Source organism: Diorhabda sublineata, chromosome 1, assembly GCF_026230105.1.
Source record: "Diorhabda sublineata isolate icDioSubl1.1 chromosome 1, icDioSubl1.1, whole genome shotgun sequence".
Lineage (NCBI taxonomy): Eukaryota > Metazoa > Arthropoda > Insecta > Coleoptera > Chrysomelidae > Diorhabda > Diorhabda sublineata.
Window position 1 is genome coordinate 30,010,212 of NC_079474.1, and position 19,442 is coordinate 30,029,653.

Here is a 19,442-nt window from a genome sequence, read left to right on the forward strand (position 1 = left end):
TGTTCCTGACAAACTCTTCATACACCCAAACGCGAGGCTTGGGTGGATTTGCAAAACCGAAAAAATGTTTAAAAAACTTAATTATAAAAAAAATCGAGGAATGTTTTTTTCTCATGGTATGAAATAGTTTGCCTTAAGTGTATTCGATAGAAAATTTCATTGTGTTTCAGAAAAAATTTACGCATAACAATTTTTTTGGCTGGGGGAGTCGGGCAAGCCTTTTCTAAAAGTGTGTTATGAGGGAGGAAATTTCTCCCTCATTACGTAACATGATTTTTCTTTATTTTGTTCGTTTTAATGGTTTTCGGGCTCAGAAACGGCATGAAATATCCAACAAACCAGCTTAAAATCCATTGACTTCGAACTCATTTCCGATTAATAGAATTAGAATCAATGAATATCTAGAATAAATGTTTCTCTTTGGAAATACTAGTGTTCCATAATTTTTTCGGCTTTGCAAATCCCTGTAAACCTCGCGATCTTCATTCCTACAGTTTTGAACTATCAATTTAAAAAAAAAAATTACATGCACGTTATGAAGTGACTTTTTAGATTGACAGTTCCTAGACTATAAAACTAGCTTAAAGCGGTTTTACTGCACAACGGAGATATATTTCCTTCTGACACATTCTGCTGATGTGAAAGAAAAATATGAAAACATGAAGCTATTACTGATAATATACGAATATAGTAAATCTGTGAGGATTCCAAAATTGTTGCCTTATTAATCAGACTACATTTTAATTATACCAAATTTTGTTGTTTTTTTTTGTGAATGGGATACTAGAGGAAAATCATTATTATAAAAAAGTATGACCTACGCCATGTACCTCATGTAGAGTTGAATCTTGAATCATTGCACGTTAAATAAGCCTTATTAAAAGTTTTGTAAAGATCTCAATGGAAGGCGATATTTGTATGTAGAAGCGAAAATTTCCTAAAATAAGTGACGCAAAGATAAAGAAGATTATTTTCGTTGGAACCTGAATCAGTAGCTTAAGTTGATGAAAGATCCAATATTTGAACAAAAACTGAACCTTCTTGAAAAGGATCATGGATTTGGAAACGTTATTGCAAATTTTCTAAGTAACGATAAGAGTGACAAGTATAAAGAGTTTTTTAGCGAATTGTTGTTGGCTTATCAAGCGTTGGGTTGCAATATGACACTCAAGATTTATTTTTTTGAGAATTTGGGAGACGTTTCAAATCCATTTCGGCAGGTGGAAAAGCGCTTAAGGTAGTTGGTTGATTCTTGTTCGACGTTGAAAAAGGACAATCCTGGAGCTAAATTTAACAGAAAATCCTTAATCGTAAATTCATAATAGGATTTTCCTACTTTTCTAGATTTAGACGGACCTTATTTGTTGATATATTTGAATTACATTAATTGACAAAACTGTTGGCAAATAATTTTTTTCAGTTACTTTTTTCTAGTAATGATAATCGAACAAAATAGAAAATATGATGTATTTGGTGAATTGGCATTTTAGATTCCGCAAAAACATCGCTAAAATCATAATTATAACTCTTGAGTGAACTGAAACAATATTAAAAAATTATGTATAACTTATTATGGACAAGCATTAAGTAAGTTTCAAAGCTAACTGCTTTAGTACCGCAATTTATAGTTAAAGGAAAGTCTAGTTGAACTCTATTCAATTACAGACTATAATTGCTATTACCTCTATCGGAGGCATTTAAAAGAAATACCAAGTTCAAGAAACGATATATTTCTTTTTATAAAGTAATATATTAAATATCATCATTAATAGTATAAAATCCATTGTTTATTTTCTCATTTCCTCCATTCGAATTACTGTATGGTGTATTAGTAAATGATTTGTAATTAAAAGATTATCAAGTTCAAGTGAATGGCATTAATTCTCTGGAACTATTTTTATCGTTTCGTTCTACTTGATTAAAAATTAAATTCGTATTAATCATGGATGTTTTAGCACTGTTTTCAATTATTTATGAATATCTACTATATCCTAAGACAATTTCAATTATTAGAACTGAAGGTCGAGAATAATTATTTATATAGTTGGTTAGGTAACAAAATCATGATCGAATTGAAATTAATGGGCGTCTCATATCTTTACGAACGCGGAATCGGTTAAATGACCTCGAGGTTGAATGCACCGAACATGCCCTATTCCAACGCAAAACCTTTCGAATTTACCGTCAATTTCAGCCGTAGTTTTGGTATTATGGGAGTCAAACTTAAGCTAAATCAAAGCTCGTTTTTCTGTTAACAATAGGTCAACAAGCGAAACGGACAATCGTTCGGATACTATTAGTCTAGTCAATTTATCAGTTTTTTCAATGAAACCTATCATTTTTTATGTAAAAAAGCACGAAAGGTTAACTCTTCCACACTCGAGTGATTCGAGTGGCGCCTGCCGTGTGGAGATGCCTGTGGATATTGATCTTGAACTTACGTTGGTTGTAGTGTTCGGGAAAGACATGCCTTGGTAGCTTATTTCTGATCTACTCTGGCTCGTCAATCTGGTCTCTTATGAGTCGAGCATCATCAGGGTATGCTTGGAAGCCTAGCTCCAAATGTGCGAACAATTTTCCAATGATGGATGAGCTGGGGACTTGTAGAGGACTAGAAGCTATTGCGGAGTATATAGCTTTTTGGTTTTAAAGACGTCTAAAAGTTTTTGTGAAGCTGCCTTGGCTAAATTTGTCACGTGACTATGTCAGCACATATTGCTTTCAACCTCAACACCCAACAAGCGAATTTGCGGTAATATTTTATGTCCAGGCAGGACCACATCCTAAGCCCTCTTTGTAAAAATATCAGTCTGGGTCTTTGATGCACTGAACTCGATCAGATTGCTTCTGTTGCTTCCTACGGATTTTCTGAAGTGTGTCCATCGATAAGGACCTGGATGGTCTTTGAGAAAGCTACTAAGCAAATCAATCAATAAGTAAGGACGATAAACCCTACGATGATAGTTTATTTAGAAGGTTGGCATGCCAAACACTGTCAAAAGTCTTCGATACGTCCAATGCGATTGGTCTGGATTCCCCATATTTCTCTATAGCTTAATTTCATACGCTGGAGACATACGCCAGGAGGTCCCCGGTTGATATATGTTTACGTATATGTATTGATGGGTTAACGACTTTCTCCACGACGTTGACAATGGCTGGGATTAAAATATTGGCGACGACGAAATGGAAATATCAATCATGAATAAACGTTTTTATTCGATTTGAATTTTTTCCATGACTAAAATTTTGCATGAGCGAAAAAATATGTTAAATATTGCATTTTTTGCAACAAGTCCAATAATCGATACCAATATAAATACTCTTGAAGAGGGTATTTTTGGTTCTTCAATATCTCTTTTTTTCTGCTAGTCGATTGAGCAAAAATTTTACATATAGCGGAAAAATTTCATAAGCTTTCGAATGACGTAAGAAAAAATATGGAATTGTTTTCGTTACGTGAAAATTCTTGAATTGGACCAAAAAACAAAATATTGGAGTTCATAACTCAGAATTTCTCACCTAAAAATACATAAGTGTGCACAATTTTTGAAATATTATTACTTTCACAATAAAATCAGAATTTTATTCACCTTCAAAAATTAAAGCAGTATCATTTTCATGCTGAGACCTGGCAATGTTTTCAAAGATTTTCTCAAGTGTGTTATTTTGGAAATGTCTTGTCGGTCCTTTCAATATCGATAATTGTGGAATGGATCCCATAGCCTGCAAATAGAGATATTAACAAATTTAATAAATTAAAAACTTAAATATGAATCTTGTTTTAATTGAATACTATTGATCTAGTCAAAATTAATATGTGGATGACAATTGCTCTTTCTTGTTCAGTACGCCTATGCAGAGCTTTGATTTGTGTAAAACGAATGTCATAACTTTTGGAGGAATTGTCTATATCCCTGTTCAAAGGTTTTTCTTATGGTCGGATGGATTTCACTTCAGAAATTATGGGTATTAAAAAACTTACAAAAGCTACATTCAAGTTTTTCGATTTTTTGCAATAAAAAATTGTTTGGTATAATTATTAATTGTACCAAACGTGATACCAAAGTGATAAATACGTGTTTTATTTTCTTTTACAATAATCTCAAATTTGGGATGTTGTTTAATTATCGATTTGGGTGTAGTAAAGAAAAAACCACAGTTTATCATTAAAAATAATAATTTTGAGTAATTAAACATCGGACAGAAAAGGAGATTACCTGATGAAATAAATGAAAGCTAATAGTGGACTAGCTTTGATTTTTTATTTTTGGCGTTGTCGGATTGTGTGAAAAATACAGATTTCAAATACTAGATAAAAGCGAATTCTCTAAACTGTTGAGGTGGAATACGCTTTTAATGCGTATTTGTAATCACTAAAACGACCTCGATGTACGCAATAAGAAAAAAGAAAAATTGTACCGGAAGGAACTTACAACAAACAGTTATAGAAAATAAGTGCATGGTCATTGAATCTAATTCAAAGTAAATATTTTATTTTTGTTCATTTCTAGTTACTTTCAAGGTTAGCTTTGTATACGAGATTCTCACATTTTTATTCTTATTATCACCAGAATTAATATAAGATATATATATATATATATATATATATATATATATATATATATATATATATATAAATATACATTAAGGTAATATATTTTTTTATTGGTAATCACAGGGTCACGATGATTTGTTTCGTTTAGATCATTACAAAACCATTTAAAGGCTTTAACACAATTTTCCATTAAAACTTTTTAAGGCGATCGTGAATATCTATATACAGTGTGGAAAATCCAAATAGAATGCACTCAAAATATCGTTAACTGTACCGAGGATTTGATTGCGACATTATTGAACTAATCAGACTTGAGACATTCAAGTTTGCGGAGTCCACATTCTATATATATTGAAATAGAAAGAGACTAGAGCAGTTAGAGCTAGTAATACTGCCAAGGCGCTGACAATTATTGTCAATACGATATATGAATCTGTCAAGATTTGTCATGATTTCATGGTTGATATATATGATTAAATGCTGGTGAGCATCGTTCTCCAATTACTGTTAAAAACATCGAGAGAATGAAACGTATGATCGCACAAAATCCAATATGTATCTATCAAGCGATTGAGTTGTTGGATCCACAACAGAAAATTCAATTTAACAAGATCATCTCTCGTAATAAGAATGTTTAATTTCTGGATCTCTAAGTTTAACGACACAAATGTAGATAGACTAGAATGATAATTCTAACTGTCAGAAGGAACGTGTGTGGATTCATAAACATCAAATTTCTTAGATCATTCCAAAAAATCACTGACTTCAAGGTGTTAAGTTGTAGAAGCATCAGTTACAATAGTGTATTTATTGAGATGGTGATTACTTTGAACATAAATACAATCATTTTCTTAACAAAACTCTATTTATCTTGTTTCTCAAAATATATAGTTTCATATGGAAGTTTTTATGATAGTTATACTATATAAAGTAGCTGATGATATTCAATGAGACCTAGATGGTAAGAACTAGATGGTAAAGAGCTACGGAAACCTTTCATAGAATGAAGCATGAATGAATCGTAAGATTAAAGGAAAATAATATACATTAAACAAATATATTAATATTAACCTTGCGAAGTCAGAAGTAATATGCATAGAAGAAGACAATATAGGTACAGCTGAACATTACCATAGAAGGGGAAAATGGAACATGTTGAAATGATGCTATGACGTGACAATACACAGAGAAGAAACAGACGAAGCGAAAATAAATGAAAGAATGTCGTTACTATCATGCACTTCCAAAGTCATTCATAAGCAGATCTTTTCTGATTATGAATGGCCTTGGATCAGCTGGCGAACCAAAATATCGGTATGAACGATTGGGCAAATATCAGTATATCAGCGAAAGCTGGGTACTGACAAACAGAACAAAAAGCAGAATACGAGTACAAGCAATGGAGATGAAGTACTTAAGATGGATGAAGGGAATAGCTCGTGAACAAAGCAGATATATTGAATAAAAAATCTATAGCTAAAACAATAGAACGCAACAAGCTAAAAAATCTTGGATACTTAGCAAGAATGACAAAGAAACTAGTTAAAGCTACATAAAAAGTCTGGAATCAAGAGATATCAGAAATAATGAAAAAAGTGGGACAATATGGCACGAAGCATATTACTATGGCAAAAAATGAAAAAGAATGGGTTAACTTGATTAATGAAAAGAAAAAATAGAAGGGATTTAGAACAATACCTCTGGGTAAACATCAAAGTGTACTAACCTAATATATTCCGGAGCTTTCGAATATTTATGTATTTATCGTCTTGAAATTAATTTGTTAAGAATTGCGGCATTTGTACTAAAAAACCTTGATATTTCTTTCAAACGTCAATTTGAATATTGCCTTTTAAATTCAATGATTTTAAACAATCAATAAAAATTTAAAACGCAGCAATTCTTAACTAATTAATTCCCAGACGATAAATACATAAGTATTCGAAAGCTCGGAAGTATATTAGAGTTAGTATACTTTGGTGTTCAATTTTACCACAATCTCATTACGAAAATGCTCTCATATATAGTTCAAACTTCTATTAGCAGTGATGTTAAAAAAATACAATATTATGCCACATTTGTTAGATAAATTATAAATAAATAATTACAATAATTTACTGGTAATAATTATAGACTTTAAATATTTTTTATGTGCTTTAAAATATTGTAACACTATGTTCGAAGAATCTGCACATTTGCACAATAATTATAGAATTTTGAAACGTGAGTTTGACTAATACAGCGGAACGTGAGCGAAATACGATCTAGCCTAACCTAACTTAACCTAACCTATCTATACTTTGTTCATACATAAATATATAACAATCACAACACTTGTTTATTTTCCTAATGAAACTATTTATGAAATGATTGACAAGAGGAATATTTTAATTTGTTAGTGAAAATGAGTGAGAAAGTTTTTTGTATAAATATCTCTATTAATAATAAAAGTATTTGAATCGAATCATATTTTGACATCTTTTGTTGGTTAATCATCATTTGATAATTATTCGCATCGCATCGCATTTGCTATGTGCTGAGCATGCAAGACAAACAATATATATGTAGTCCTATTATATTATATATTAATTATTCAACTACATTGGAGCAATTAAGAGTATCTTTGAACCAGTGATTCAAGTGTTCCCATCGTCTTGATATTAGATTTCTTTTTATAGAAAAATAGTTCCAAAAAAACTTTCACACTAGTTATCTGAACCTTTAATTTAGACGATTAATGAATAATTATAAATATACAGTATCTAATAAAAAAATTGGGTTCTATGTTTTAATAACGTAGACTTATTGCAGAATGGTTTCAAAAATTAACCGAAGAAACTAGAGACCCAGAAAACATGAGTAAATCTTTTGGAAAGAGGAGAAAACAACTACTTTCCAGGTTTCTGGTTATTGCGTCAAGGAATTTTGAATTAAATCTCCTCTAAAGAGCGTGATATTCATCCACCGATATATATTTTATTAAATATAATATATATTTAACTTAATTTAATATTTCAATCGATTTCATCAGAATGATTATTTTCTAAAGGGTGATATGTTTTTAAACTGACTCTGTATTCAACATTTTATAAATTGTTCAATTATTTTATTTGAATAATTGCTATCTGATTGTTTATAAACTTCAATATAATTCAAAATTTCAAGTAGCCGTTCCTACAGATAATCCTTGACTTAATTATTTGATTGTACAATTACAGTTTTTGTAGTTGCTGTAGTAAATTTTAATTAATTTCAATTTCAACCTTCACGCCGTTTTAAAGATACAATAGGTGTTTGTCTAATACTTCCCATTAAATTACCAAGTATCTCTTTTGAGGTTTATTCTTATTTGTTAATAAATGATAATTTATATAATAGTATCTGTTTATAATCGTTAAATAATTATCTTTAGATGATAAAATCATGAAGATTTTGCAAATTTCCACTTTGATACTAATATTAAGTTATAAACATAATTCATACATTCATTTTGTAGAATTTCAGTGGCAAGCAGTATATTTTCTTATAAAATTACTTATACATTTTTGGGTTTGATTCTCTATGGTTTGCATACCGAGGTTTCTACGAGTTTGAAGTCTTCTTCAGCAGGGATTATTTATTAAATTATTGATAAATTTATGCCATCGGCTTAGAAGATTCCGTTCCGTGCTAATCTGGTGATGATAATGGTATGAATTTATTATACGAGTGTTTCTACTATGTAAATATGTGTGTAAATTTCTGACATTGCCAACATCAAGTGTTGACATACGAGTGCTTTTGAGTTTTTTACAAATAATTGAAACATGTTGGTAAAAAAATGGAATTAAATCATTGACGTTTCCATACGATGATTTTATATGACTTTTATAGGACTTTCAACATGGTGTGCTAATAAATTCGCCTCGACTTTTGGTGATGACGCACCATTTCGAGTCTCTGTGTTTCTCTGGTTTTCTGAATTTAATCGTGGTCTCTACAGGATGAGATTCGTTAGGGTTGTTCAAAACCAACTGTTATGTCAGAAAACAACGATATTGCAAGATCGTGATGTGATATCACCGTGAGATTGAGGAATACTTGGGCATAAGTTTCATCGTGACAGGCGACGAATCATGGATCTACGCATATGAATCCGAAAGTAAACAACAATTGACAGTGAATCTTTCAAGAAGAGCCAAATCTAACAAAATAGGTTCGCGAACGAAGCACTTCTAATCAAATGATCGCCTGTTTCTTTCGGAATAACTGGATATGTCGCTTCCGTTCCATATGAGCAGCTTCAAAGATCAATTCTGAATGAAACACCAGTATTTGTTTACTAGAAGAAAAAATCAGGAGAAACAATCGCAGAAGACGAATCATTCTCCACCATGGCAAAGCATGTGTGTGCAAGTTCAAACAAAAACGTTTTTGAATAGTCAAAACATAGAATTGATGAATCATCCGCCGTACTGTCCTTATCTTGACACCCAATGATTTCTTATTTTTCCCGAAAATAAAAAATAAATTGCGAGGTCAATGTTTTTAAACATTTGAAAGAAGCGGTCGATGCCTTAAAATCACATAGAAGTACGAACCTCAATCGGAATAAAAAAAATGCTTCGACAAATATTGGTTCAAACGCATACAAAAATGTATTCATCTTAATGAAAAATATTTTGAGAAACAATAAAGCAATTTTTCTTCGTTTACTTCAAAACCTGAATAGCAACCCTTGTATACATTTTTCGCAGAGTCTAGAATTTCAGTAACCAGTGAAGTGTTTAAAGAAGGCTGTTTTATACCATAAAGAAGTATATATGCAATTAATTTTGCAATAATATCTAGCCATGAACTGAATTTAATATGATTATTAAGATACCGTACTCAGTGGCGTAGCGTAAATCAACTGGTAAATTTGCAACAGTGATTCAAGATACCTTTAACGATCGTAATTAAATTATAACAGGTTTTTCAACTATAAAAGTCCCTTCCAAATTACGCAATTACGTTATGATTCACAATCGAGCACCTCGTATATTTTCAATGCATTGATAACAACTATTAGTTTTCTACAATACTATTAAGGATGCATACATCCATCTCTAACTGTTATAAACCCTTCACCATAAATATTGTATTTTTCTCTTTAGTGATGTTGCAACAAGGTACCCTTCGAAGTAAAGGACGCCCACCGACACGCTGCTCTGACGATATGGTTCCCAGCGGGATGACAGTTGCTTTGAACTATGCTCAATGGCAAATATTAAGGAAGGCCTATGTTCAGCAGTGAACGCGATTGACTGTTAGATAATGATGAGCAAGATGCCTCTTATCGATTCTGGACATTGAGTATAATTGAATTACTAATTACTCCAAAAAAATACATATGATTTCTTAACCGATATCCCCTTTATATTATACCGAATTCGGATTGCTCATCTTTCTTGAAAATATTACATAATCCTGGCTTAATAAACTTTGGGTATAGGGATCAAAAATTTACAGACCCGAAGATTCTATTTGTGCTATAAAATAAAAGTGCTCCATTCAAGAGAGAAAAAATGAAAAGTTTTAGCTTCCGTCTAATCACAATCCAATTGAATAGGAAGTTATTCCTTCATATTACGAAAGGTAGACGGATCAACCAATGAATCGCACGAGCAGCCAAAATTTGCTTATGATATTGTATTAAGAAACATGTTGAATACCTCTAGAAACTGCTATAACATTTATAAGAATGATGTGTATTACTGGTCTCAGCGTTAAATTATCAAAAAGTTAACTTCTTTTTGAAGTCTTGATCTTTTTTGTTCATCAATTGATAAGTATTTTTCAATTCACCATACATCGAGTTTAATATTTTGACCAAAATAGTAAGTGAAAATATCGAAGACTTAAGCAATGAACAATTTGCGTATCTGATTGCGACATCTAATTGCGTCATTTCCGGATGTAAATAATAGTGAAAAGCTGGATTCCAACAATATGGTGTGCCATGATGTTCTAAGGGTTCTAGATAACCAGTTTGAAGGAAGATGGATTGAAAAATGTGGATCAATGGAGTGACTAGCTAGGTCACCTGATATTAACCCCCTCAATTTATTCCTGTCGATATCATTAAGTAATCAGGTCTCTGTAAATCAGGTTTACCACCGCTTTGACATCATATTTCAAATAGTGAATGGGACACAGTTTCAACAATTCCTGTAAATATTTTTGAATTGATAGACTTTTATTGCTAAAATAAATTTAATTCGATTTTTCTCTATTTTATTGTTATTTTGATGTGCGTTCCCTACTTAATTAATTTTTTAACAATGCAGAAAACAAGCTACAAGCTTTATCAACAGATAAAAAAAGCCTAGCTTCCCATCTATAGAAAAATATTTATGACGTCATAACTTTGACCAATTTGATGTTTTATTTTTTTACTTATGCTAAAAAACGCGGAATAAAATAAACTGTTTTACATGTTTTGAAATTTTTTCAAAAATGAGCATTTTACGTTTTATGAATTTTTTATATTACATTATAATGCCCCTTTATAAATATCACGTCAACTTGGAATATCTAAAGAATTTTTGATTGTTCAATAGATTAGCAAACAGAGAACATCATTAAGCCGGTCGGTCATTGATTACACGTAACAGATGCATTATGATGAAAGTAAAACCAAGGTTGTCGTTGTTGGAAACATACGAGGCGGACAACCACAAACAATAACTGTACTTATAAAGAATGAAAAAAATGCATTGCAACTGAAATCCTAATCTCTAGTTATTATTCTTTCCAATTTTTTCGTTCGAAAATCAAATATATGTTTTAAACATAACGAAAAAATATTTAATAAAAAAACTATATAGTTTCTAAATATTTCAACATATATTGGAAAACATGAATATTTATATATGTATGAAAGTTTGAATTTAGAAATTCATACAAAATAATAAATATAACCCATTTAAGAGTAATACCATGGTTGTACGAAAGTTTCCGATATAACAATTTTTCAACATAGTTTCCTTATAGATGTTTTTTCTACGACCGTGTGTTTTAACCCACTTTCCCGCACGCATTTTAGTTTTGAAAGACATTCTTCCAAGGAGAAACAACTATCAAACCACCCGGGTTTGATATCAGTTGCTATGACAACCCAAGCGTGTAATTGTTACTAAAATGTCAAAGTTGTTCAAAACGTCTTGGAAGTGACCGAATAAGAACAATCTTCTTCTAAATTAAACCACATTAAACCGGATCCGATACACTAATATTAATGGATTCATCCGACGAAGAACTTCCCGAAGCCATTTTGAAGGCTGCAAATGAAGCTAATTCCGAGCTGTTACCTGCCAAATCCAGACTGAGATATGAGAAGCAATACGACCATTTTGTTACATGGTGTAAGGAGAAAGGGGCCAAAACTTATAAGGAAGAGGAATTTCTGGCGTATTTTTCAGACCTAAGTAAGGTTTTGAAATCTAATACATTATGGTCCCGATATTCGATGGTAAAAAGTTTAGTAGAAATAAAACAAAATTTGGATATAGGAAACTTCCAAAAGCTAACGTCGTTTCTTAAACAAAAAAATATTGTTATTTTCCAGCACAGAAAGCGCAAGTTTTTAGTTTTTACTAAAGAAGATATATCCAGGGTTATGCTAGCTCCCGATGAAGTATACCTGATGATTAAAGTGAGTAGCATTTTTGCACTGGCTGGCGCTCTCCGCAGATCCGAGCTTGTAAATATCACTGTCGACGACATTCAAGATAAAGACCTAATTGTTGTGAGAATTTCTGATTCCAAAAATCATTCGTCAAGATCATTTGTTTTATCTGAATAAATAAATGATAGAACCTATTTGAAAGTACACAGATTTACGACCACCTACCATTCCACACCGCCGATTTTTTATTCATTATAAGAATGGAAAATGCTCAGTTCAATGTGTTGGCGTAAACACTTTTGGTAAGAAGCCAGCAGAGATTGCCGCATATTTGCGCCTACCTAATCCGGAACATTATACAGGACACAGTTTCAGACGTTCTTCGGCAACGTTCCTAGCAGAGTCCGGCGAAGAAATAACCAACCTAAAGCGTCTGGGTGGCTGGAAGTCTACTACTGTCGCTGAGAGCTATTTGGAGGACTCCGGGAATCAGAAAAAAAATATCAAATAAAATTCTCTATACTACAAATGACCGTCACCGTCATCGTCATCTTTATGCGACCTGCAACCGATGCCATCCTCACCAACGTCATCTACCTTCCATTTTAAACCAAATAACTCCACTGGGCCGGCAATTCTAGTCTAGTCTACAGAATGTGTGTTTTCAATATTAATATTTATAATGATTAGTAGTTTTTAGTTAAAGTTTTGTATATTATCATGTTTGTTGGAATAAAATAATTTTTGAAAAATGGGTTGGTATACTTCGTATACCGTCCGCGTCGTTCGGGACAACTGCAGTCGCGTGCGGGAAAGTATCACTTTCCGGACTTATTAGGAAAATAACTATTCCAGCGATGCTTTAACCTTGTTCATATTTCCTAGTCTGTCTGCTAGTGAAACTTTACTTTAACTTTAGACATCGAAACATATTACATCATTTAATGAGTCGTGTGACACACAGTTGGTGCTGCCATTGTCAAATTCATGTGACATTTATGAAGTACCAACTTCCAAAAGACTATGTGTAAAATTTTATGACATTTCGATTTCGACATTGGTTTGCTGAATTTAAACGTGGTCGTATACACACCCATGATGGTGAACGTTCGGGACATTCAATTGTAGTTTATACTTCAGAAAACATCAAAAATGTCCATAAGTTGGTTATATCTAATCGTAAACTGGAATTGCGTGAGATAGCTGATGCTCTAGAGGTATCAAGAGGCAGTATGTTCACAACTCTGCATGAACATTCAACCATGACAAAACTTTTTCCAAAGTGGATAAAGATAAATAAGTAAACAACCTTACGTTTTTATTTTCATCGACTTTTGAGTTAAAATATATATTTAGCCTTGATAAAGATCAAATAAAAGATCGAAACGGAGGCATTTTGAAAAACTCTTGGACAGTTTTATTTTGAGCCCTCAATTCATAACACCATTCTAAATAAAGTGTTCTTATTTTTATAATATTTGCATATCCTATATTTTGAATAATATTTACACTCACATTCACCAAAAGTAATTTGTAATCACATTATCTGGATAAAGCATATAATCGTTTTTATGATTTTTACTTTTGCATAGAAGGTAGGTAGGTAGGTAGAAGATATTTAAACTTATACGGAATGTCCTGATTCATACAATGAAAATATCCTAGGCTGCCATCAGAAAAAGTTAAGTTGCCAAATTCACAGAAATTGGTAAAGTCTGTCAGTTAAAGCGGAGATAAAGTGATTTGATTCGCGATCTGAGAATTATAATTGTTAGTCTTGTTAGATTTGAAAAATAAATATAGTTTGAGAAAAACTTCAAAAGCTAATCAAACTAAAAATTTGAAAATAGTTTTTAGAATAAGCTCACAACAATAATGAATGAAAATTGTGTAAAAAGCATCGGGTGCTCGATCTACGAGAAATATGGAACAAAATGCTCCAACTATATTTATTTTCCACTTTTTAGTTCGATTTATTGTTAAAACTAAAATTTTTCCTCAAGTTCTAATCATTTACAACCTCCAACAGAGGGCAGACAGTTTTAAAATTTGTTTTGATGTAAAGAGAAAATTTGCAGTGATAATTTCCAACAAAAGTTTACCGAAAAACAGTAATAAACCACAAAGGAGAATTACAAACAAAGTCATAAGCAAACAAAAACCCACATATAGGTGAATCTAATAAAACCGGGTATAAAAACTTTTTAGTAGCATTAATTCCAATTTTCCATTCAATGAAACTATGAGAATAAGAAAATGTTGAATACGTTTCAAAAAAATTATGTGAAGTATCAATCTCTGATCTGTGTGAATTTTGAAATGGTTAATTTCTTAGTTGATCAACAAAGTGGATAAACGAAATACTTTTAAATAGGGGACAGTGAAGCAAAGAATCTTCATTTGAAGATAGATGTTTAGCATGTATTGTATGTAAGAATTTCTATAGCAGTCAGCAAACTCAATGTTAAGAAGGGTCACTGATGAGCAAAATCCTATTTCCACCAATACATATCAAGATAGGAATGTTGTAATTTGTTGTTAGAGAAAGAACGATTTTTTTTGAAATATATTTGTAGCAAATTATCGAAACTCAGCTTGAAAAGTTGTATCGTGGAATATTTGATTGTCCGGTATTTGATGAAAGATATAGATCTTATCAAAGTTGTTTCTGTTTCGGAAATAGAAATTTGAAACAGCTTTGTGTTCGAAACAAGGAGAGTGCTTCACCAGGATTTATAGATTGTTCTTTAAATTTAAAGAAAAGCTAATAAAAGGTTTTAGTGAACTATAACATATGTTTTCAATGTTTTCCACTCTATTTACTTCGATGCATCCGATTTTTTTCAAACGGAACTAACATTTATAAATATATCTATTATTTTATTTCATGACAATTAGATGAAAAACTTAGAAAATCATTGATAATTTCATATATTATCATTAATATATCCAAAATCAAATTTATACCAAGGGCAATAAAATCATTTTTTACCAGTCTTTCGTAGGAGGTATTCTAAGATCATAAAATTGCAATTTAAATGTCACTCAAGATATTGTTTATTGATATATCTCATTACACATGAATAATATAGCTAATTAAGTTTCACTATATGTTTAAATAATTATTATTTGATTGATGATGGTGACCTTCAAATAGTGGTAAGCTGCATTTACGGTCTGACATATAAATTAGGAATAGCTACTAATTAGCAAATTATGAATTTAATCACATTATTTTACCATCTAATGTAATAGTTGCGTATGTGGGACATTCGATTAACTTTTATTCCATTAATATTCTAAAAAATTTCCAATATTTCATTTAAAACGAATATGCTGAAAATATGAATTTATTTTCAAACGATTTTACGTTGGAAAAATATTACGTCACTCAATAAGTCGCGTGACTGACACACAGATAGCGCTGCCTTTGTCAAATCCATATGACGTTCATGAAGTACCAACTTTCAACAGAATAGGTGTAAAATTTCATGACATTTCGATTAGTCAAAAAAAAGTGATAGCCTCATATATCGTAAGTAAAACCACTATATCACCAAGATAATACACCGATTCACAAGACGAAGGCAGCGATAGTTAAATTGAACGAATTACACTTACAATTGCTTTCTCATCCACCGTATAGTCCAGATCTGGCCCCTAGTGATTACTGTAAGAAATTCAGCTTGAATGAAGGAGCATTTGCTAAAACTGAATCCATTTTGAGGTAAAAGACAAATTCTACAGTATCGAGAAGATAGAGAAGCATTGGAATAATTGTATTGCTCTTGAAGGATCTCACATAGATAAATAAAATCGTTTTTTGGCAAAAAATGTGTTTTTCTTAGTTAGTCATATGACTTATTTTATTAATTAATTTCGATGAATTGTAACTTTTATACAATCAAGCGGGACCTGTACAACATCAAGAGTAACTAATTTTATTTCTGGTTATTGATCTACGAATATTAAGGAGAAAAGAGGGAAAAAACAGATAAATATTCCGACAACATCTGATTACTGCACAATTTAAAAAGCTGTCTCAATGGACGAAGTTACAAATTTCATCCGTGATATTGAGAGTTGTATAATATATAAACTGTTTGTGATACTACACCCTATATAAAGCCAAGTTATTCTCTGATAGATTGAAGAAAAGATTTTTTCGTATGTTCACCTCACAAAATATAACGAAGGACTCATGTTTCCACGTATATATTAACCCTATGTTTTCCAGAATGTTTAGAATATAGCTCTACTTGCTGAAGATGACATTTTCTATTTCATACGCTCCCAGATGTAATGCGTTGAAGTTCAGTAGTCTCTCCACGTAGCAGGATCTGCATTTTGCATTTTCTGCTAAGCCAGTCGTATTCAGGTGTCCATTGAGGCAAGATTCCTGTATTAGTAGATTGTTATTGCTTAGGACAATACATTTAAATTATCCTCACTGGCTGTAGTATCAAGGAATATCTTTGTTTGTCTCAACCCATGTAGATTGTTCCAATAACTGGTTTTTTCAATATCTACTTTCTTTTCTAGTGTTTTTTATATTGTCCTGTAGCGGACTCCGCGAAAACGGTTAAGGTATTATTAACGTTTTTTTAATCTTTACATAGGAAATCTGCTATTACATTTCCCCCGTTCCAGTGTGTCCTGAAACCTATTGAAGAGTAACTTAATTCTTCATACCTTGCTCATTTAGCTTGTCCAGGAATTCCTAAACGAGCTCAGAGTTCTCATTAATTTTTTTATAGGTTATTTTTCGATGTAGATCTGATATGATAATGTATAGTTACACGCATTTAGTTATTGCTTTAAATAAAAACCAAAAATTATTAGATGCTTCTCTTAATAGATAGCGAGCAGAAAATTTGATTAAAATTTCACAGGTATTTTAAAATATTTAAATTAAAATCTGTAGCAATACATATTCACAAATAGGAAGTGGCTATTATTCTAAAAACTTATTTTAGAACACATGTAAAATACGTTTTGAAGAAAAATGGGAAAAATTTTATTTGCCCGATTTTTTATCAATTTTTATTCTAATAAACATTTCTTTTTAAAATAAATGAAGTTCAGCTGACAAAACCTGACATTTAGTTGAATATTATGTAAATTAAATCATTTATTTTTTGAATATGTCATTCTATTTTTATAAAATGTTAACATGAATCATATATGTACATTAGTTAGTTTATTAAAATTTCAAATTAATTCGTATTTCTGTTTCCGTCTACATAGTTTTTCTAATGTTTTATATTAATTGGAATAAGTTTTTATTGCCTACATTTTCATAATTTGCTCATGAATAGTGATTAATAGTTGAATGTAGAATATATTCTTTAAAATCAAACAACTATTTAATCCAATTTAATTTAATATCCAATTGAAGTATAAATAACCACAAATTAGTTAACCACAAATTAGTACGAACGTTGAAAAGAATGTTTGATTCATAAAATAATATGTGAAAATGATTTAGATTATGACGATGTGGCTTTAATAAAAATTTCTAAAAGTAAATTCAAATCGATGAACGTTCTATACTCAGAAATGAAAAAAATAAGACAAAAGTTTAATAATATACGATATATAAGTTTTTTTATTTGACTGCTATATTTTTCGTAAAAATTGCATAAATTATGTGTAAATTCAAATTCAATAAATGTTAATTAAATTGGAAACTAAAATAGAGAGAGGATTTTTTTACATCGATTTAAAATATTTGAGGGGATGTAGAATAAGAAAAAAAAGAATTTACTACCTCGATGCATATATTCTAAAAGATAATTAATAATTAAAAAAAACAATTAATCGTCAGAATGAACACGGGTTGAGGAGAAAAATATTGGATACAGGAAATACCATTGAATACAAATATGGAGAATAATAAAAAAAGAAAGAAATAAAGAAACTGCAAAAACAGGGCAAATTGTGGTGGAGGGTGGGTAAAAGAGGAGTCAACACCTTTATACGACACCTAAACAGGTAGAAAGAAACGAGAAGATCCGTTATTTCAATTTAAATTCAATTTTTTTATTAAATATCGATTAAGCTATTTCTGTTCTACCCCACAATAAGTAATTTGACTAATATTTCAAGGAATAATGCGCAAATTTATTGATTTTTCAAATATCTACCTTAAAATAAACATAATAAAACAAAGTTTTATTATATATTTATAATCATACCAAAATGGGTAGTCGTTGCAGACTTGTAAGAACTACGGCTAGAGATATGCAAGTTTGAAGTAAATTTTGATTTACGAAACTGTAATTAAAGCTTAAGAAAAGGATTTTCCCAGGAAAATTACAATATAGAATCACACATAATGAATTACTTATATAAAGCATGTTGAATCTATAATGTCAATGAGAGAAATTACTTGTAATTTCAGTGTAGATGCCTAGATATTAGAAATACCATTCATGATAATATTCTTTGAATTTTTATTCCAACTAATATCATAATAACTGGGTGAAGATGTTGATTCAATTCGAATCAATTATAGAAAAGAGTACACATTAGAAGTATTAGAATAAATTTTTTATTATAGATTATAAGATTTCAGATTATATCGTATTTTTTCTAATTATACCTAGCTGTAGCTGTTGGTCTACTTCACGTTATTGAGAATTGAAATCGAAGGGAGCTATTTAGAAGAAAATCCAACATAAATAGTAAATTATTACTCAAATATACATCAAAATGCGGGAAAAAGTAGCAATAGAAAAAATAATGATTTCATTTTATCAATAAAAAAGATGATGAGAAAAAAATCACTTACTGAGTCTTTTGATTGAAAAAAACTCCCAACGGTGTCCAAATTTTTTATCTCACCAAAACACCAAGCACTCCTGCTGTCATTAAGAACAAAATTGCTTGGTAGCAAAATATATAATCAAATTTAAAAGGATTAAACAATGAAACAAGGATAGAAAATTATATAAGAAAAAGAGATAGGAGGATGCATTTTGTATGTAAGTAGGGGTTAGGTAATTATCATTTATGTCCTCAGAATCTCCCCTATATTCGCCCCTCTCTTGTACTCTTCTAATGGAATGGGAAAAGAGTTTAAGGTTACTAACGTTCTGTTGATTGCGTTCGAAATTGTCAATTATATTTTTCTACGTTCATGCAATGAACAAAACTTTATTGAACTATATTTACCGAAAAAGTGGATATATTTATTGCACTAGTGTAATAAATTTTTGTTGCACTCATCTGTCA

At 30.9% G+C, this 19,442-nt stretch overlaps 1 protein-coding gene across 1 annotated transcript in view; it reads right to left on the bottom strand.

The window, feature by feature from the left end:
• The window catches only part of LOC130446344 (beta-alanyl-bioamine nonribosomal peptide synthetase ebony), a 41,809-nt gene extending 22,700 nt beyond the window's left edge, over positions 1-19,109 (bottom strand). The window contains exons 1-2 of the mRNA XM_056782546.1: positions 19,000-19,109; positions 3,594-3,726 (exon numbers count right to left, since the gene is read on the bottom strand). Of these exons, the coding sequence (XP_056638524.1) occupies positions 3,594-3,723 (130 nt within the window). The 5' untranslated portion in view covers positions 3,724-3,726; positions 19,000-19,109. The remainder of the gene's footprint in view (positions 1-3,593; positions 3,727-18,999) is intronic.
• Between the last annotated feature and the right edge of the window lie 333 nt (positions 19,110-19,442).